This window comes from Eriocheir sinensis, chromosome 42 (assembly GCF_024679095.1).
Source record: "Eriocheir sinensis breed Jianghai 21 chromosome 42, ASM2467909v1, whole genome shotgun sequence".
NCBI lineage: Eukaryota > Metazoa > Arthropoda > Malacostraca > Decapoda > Varunidae > Eriocheir > Eriocheir sinensis.
The window spans coordinates 4,886,612-4,891,368 of NC_066550.1; the positions used below are offsets into that span (position 1 = coordinate 4,886,612).

General features: G+C 48.6%; 1 protein-coding gene across 1 annotated transcript; it reads left to right on the forward strand.

Moving 5' to 3' along the window:
- The first annotated feature begins 683 nt into the window (after positions 1-683).
- Positions 684-2,548, forward strand: LOC127009844 (uncharacterized). The gene has a single exon (XM_050883210.1). It carries the CDS (start codon positions 877-879, stop codon positions 2,233-2,235), a length of 1,359 nt encoding a protein of 452 aa, XP_050739167.1. The 5' UTR covers positions 684-876; the 3' UTR covers positions 2,236-2,548.
- The last annotated feature ends 2,209 nt before the right edge of the window (positions 2,549-4,757 follow it).

A 4,757-nucleotide genomic window follows, 5' to 3' on the forward strand; every position in this document is an offset into this window, starting at 1 on the left:
TACCTACCTTTTTACCTATTTGCTTTACCTATTTACCTGTGAACAAGAGTCTCCTCTCCTCCTCCTCCTCCTCTTTCATCTCTCCCACCTCCTTTTCATTCCCCTTCTCCTTTTCATCACCTTCCAACATTATTCTCTCTCTCTCTCTCTCTCTCTCTCTCTCTCTCTCTCTCTCTCTCTCTCTCTCTCTCTCTCTCTCTCTCTCTCTCTCTCTCTCTCTCTCTCTCTCTCTCTCTCTCTCTCTCTCTCTCTCTCTCTCTCTCTCGTTATTGTTGAGGCTTGTGTGTCCCTCCCCCTCCTGTCCTCCTTCCCCTCGCCGCCTCACATCATCATCAGTACAGTCGCACCAAGGCTGTAGTGATTGTCTCCTTGGAGACTATCAATACACTGATAGTCTCCAAGGAGACTATCAGTGTATTGATCATCACCCTGGAGATTATCAGTACACTGATCGTCGTGGGCAGCACTCAGCGACTGCCACTCCCAGGCGACTGCCACTCCCAAGAGTGTCCGCCCATCGCACGGTACTCTGCCACTGCGAGGAGAGTGTCAGACCATCACAGCCCTCAACACCACCACTACCACCACCACCAGCGTCATGGAGGCTGCAGGGAGGGCCGCAGGAAGGCACAGGGAGACGGGCTAAGAAGAACATGAACACTGGCAGCAGCCTGCAGGTGTCCAGTGTGCCTGACAGGCTATGATGGCACCGTGCAGCGGCCGCGCAACCTGCCCTGTGGCCACACTGTCTGCACGCTGTGCATAGATCAGCTGAAGGTGCAGGGCCGTGTTGCCTGCCCAGAGTGCCGCGTCTGTCACGCCGTGCCCGAGGGAGAGCAGTTCCCTGTCAGTTATGCTGTTGAGGCCTTCATAAGGATGATGAGAGACGCTGAGGTGGCTCCAGCAGCAGCAGCCTCGCCGCCACCCAGTGCCGGGGAAGGGATAGGAACAGCAGCGGCAGCTGGCAAGAAGGAGGCGGCGGGTCTCTCCAAAAAAATGCGTTCCTTCCTGCAGGAACAGGAGGCCACAGTTGTGGCCGCCATCACCGCCTGCCGGGAGGCTCAGTCACAGCTGGACCAGTACCAGACGACCCTGGCAGGCTGGGGCAAGCGGCAGCAGCAGCTGGAGGACAGGCTCCTGGGACTGGTGGACCAGAGCAGGAGTGCCAGGGAGCTCCTGCAGCAGGAAGAGTCCCGTGCGGCGGCCAAGGAGGAGGAGCTGAAGAAAGGGGAGCAGGGGCTGCAGGCCGTGCTGGAGACGTTGCGCACCCTTACAACAGAGCAAGAAGTAGGCGCGGCGGTGAGTGAAGTGTTTCGTTGCACTGGCGAGGCAGAGCAGACGGTGAAGGAGTGCCGAGAAGGTGTTCCTGATGCCAGCACCGTCACCACCGCCAGGAAGGTGAACGCAGCATCTAGTGCAGCCCTGGAGGCTGTCCAGGCTGTCCTGGCCGCTCTGGAAACACTTACTACAGAGGAGCCCAGGCCCCAGTCAGACTCAGACTCCACCGTTATGGGCAGACTGCACCTCATCTGTACAGGGAGCTTGACGGCCGAGGACCTCCGCAGCCTGACGCAGCCCGCCAGGCGCCTGCTGGAGGCTGGCTGGGTGTTTGCTGTCCACCAGGTGGAAGGTCAGCGCCGACACGCAAGAATAAGCCTTGAAGCCGGCCAGCTGTGCCTCCACGCCCTGAAAGACCATCCCCCGCCACTGGGCGCGGCAACCCTGCAGGTGAGCGAGGTTGTGCCGCCCTCCCCCCCCTGCACGGTGTTCCTGGACCTGTCCTGGCCGGGCAGCGCGCCGCGGCGGGTCAAAATCCGTCTGAGCTCCGACACCCCGCGGGGCAGACAGTTCTTACTGTTGTGCACGGGGCAGCGCGGCCCCTCCTACGTTAAAACCAGGTTGTACGGGGTAGGGAAAAAGGCGGAGGCGGGAGAGTATGTAGGGGGCGGGGACTTCGAGAGTAACGATGGTAAAGGGGCATCCGTCCTGCTGCCTGGCCTTGATAAGGGTGAGTACTCGATATCAGGCCGTGCGGGGGCTGTGTTTGGCCTGAGGTGGAGTGAGGCTACCCGGGGAGAATGTGGCCACTTTGGCATCTTAACCCAAGACCGTAAGGATGGTGGTGGGGGTCTTGTCTTTGGTGAGGTGGTGGACGGGCTGCACGTGGTGGCCGAGGCAGCCAAACACAGGAACATTACGAAGGTGACTGTGGAGGACTGTGGCGTGGTGTTGTGAGGGTAATGGCCACCACCACCACCACCACCACCACCACCTGGTCACCTGCTGCGGTCAACACCTGCACCACCGCCCTGCTGTTTGCTTGTTCCCGTTGTTTCCGTGGTTCTTATTCTTTGTCTTCACACTCTGTGAGTTCAAGGCGACGTTCCTGTGTCGTGATGCGCCGTGTCGTGTACGCAACACACAAGGCTCACTGTGTTGTTTCCTGTGCTCTGCTGTGCTGGGGAGAAAGTCTCTCTCTCTCTCTCTCTCTCTCTCTCTCTCTCTCTCTCTCTCTCTCTCTCTCTCTCTCTCTCTCTCTCTCTCTCTCTCTCTCTCTCTCTCTCTCTCTCTCTCTCTCTCTCTCTCTCTCTCTCTCTCTCTCTCTCTCTCTCTCTCTCTCTCTCTCTCTCTCTCTCTCTCTCTCTCTCTCTCTCTCTCTCTCTTTCTTTTCTTTATTTTGTTTTCCTGTTCTGTCTTTCACTCCTCTCCTTTCCTGTTATTTGATTTATTTCACCTTTTCCTTTTTGTTTTCCTCTCCTCTCCTATTCTTTGCTTTTCTTGGTATTTCATTTTTCACTTTTCTTTTCTTTTTCGTATTTCGTTTCGTTTCGTTTCACTTTCCTTCATTTGGATAATATCTACGAGTGGGTACTGGGTAGCCTCCTCTGGCGAAGTTGATACTTACAACCTGGATTCCTTTTTGGTCCCTGAATGCAGTGCATTAACAAGCGACCTCCGGAAAATAGAAGGGGGTCATGGGGGAGTCAAGGAGGGAAAAGCCCCATCAGTAGCTAATATAGTAGAATATGAAGAATTTTGTATCCATACAACACACTGCCGTATTATTTTTCCATCGCAAATGGAAAGAGGGTTAGATAGGTTACGTAAAGTTAGGTTTGGGTAATTTACATTTTTTCGGCACGCAGTGTGGGGCGACAGAAATTTGACACGCGGGACAAGATATGGCGGCGGCTGTCCCTCCGGTGTTGCGAAATACCTCCTCGCGAAATAAATCGCTCTGCTGTTCAATCCACATGTACAGTGGGGAATACACAGCAGGAAAAAACATACATTGTCGGTTATGTTCTAGTTTGTCCACTTGTCATCTCTGTGAGCGGTGAGTGAAATATAGAAACAGTAAGCAAAATGAACCTCTGTGCGAGCTATTATGCGGCTGCGGCGGCGGCAGGTGCACAGCAAGTACTGAAAAGTCAATCATATAGTGATTTCCGGAGAAATATACTATCTCCACAATAAACAGCATAATATTTTGTCCAGAAATAAGCGGTCAGCATTTCGAAATTAGTAGGCTACCCTTTCGTGAATAATCTTCTTTCATTTTCTCTTATATTTTCCTCTTCTTTAAATACGTTTCCTCTCCTCTCTTTTCTATCTCCTCGCCTTTCTTCTCCTGTGCTCTTCGTTCTCTCTTATCTTTCTTCTTCTCTCCTCCTCTTCCTCTTCTTTTTTCTCTCCCACCTTCTTTCCATCCCTCTTTCCACCCTCCTCCTCCACCTCCTCTTTCTTTCCATTTCTCTCCTCTCCTCCACTTATCCCTCCTCACCTCACCTCTTCCCTCCACTTTTCTCATTTCCTCTGCCTTTCTTTCAAATGTTTGAGTCCGGAAACGTTGAATGGAAAGTGTTTCTGTTTAACGTTTTCGCGCCAATTCATCGCCGAAGTATTTTTTAATGCATTGCTGTGTGTGTGTGTGTGTGTGTGTGTGTGTGTGTGTGTGTGTGTGTGTGTGTGTGAATTTGTTTGTTCGCGTTTGTTTGTACGGGAATGTGTTTGGGAACGAATGTTATTTTTATTTTATTTACTTATTTATTTTTTTATTCATTTATTCATTTATTTTAACCATTCCATATTTATTTTGTATTCTACTGTATTTGTTTCATTATATTTGGCGCTCATATTCATCTACTTATTCATGTTTATTGTATTTTGAGTATTTTAGTTATTCATGTATTTATTTATCCATTTATTTTGACATGTTTATTTTCTATTGTATTTATTTTATTGGTTTTATCTATTACATGTGTCTGTCTGCCATTTATTTATCTACTTATTCTTTCCTTCGTTCACTTATAGTTTTACATTGAACGGTTATATTTATTTTTATGTCTCCTGTTAATTATTAGGGTATTTACTTATTCTTTCATTCATTCAGTTATTTTTTAGTTTTTACATTTGAACAGTTACGATTATTTCTTGTGTCCTGTTATTTTATTCATTCGTTGTGTATTTTATTATTACTTTTCTTTTATTGATTCATTTAGTCATTCATTTATTAGCAGTGTTTGTCTCGTGGTTTATTTCTATTGATTCATTTAGTCATTCATTTATTACAAGTGTTTGTCTTGTGGTTTATTTTTATTGACTCATTTAGTCATTCATTTATTAGCAGTGTTTGTCTCGTGGTTTATTTTTATTGATTCATTTAGTCATTCATTTATTACATGTGTTCGTCTCATGATTTATTTTTATTAATTCATTTAGTCAGTCATTTATTATAAGTGTTCGTCTCGTGGTTT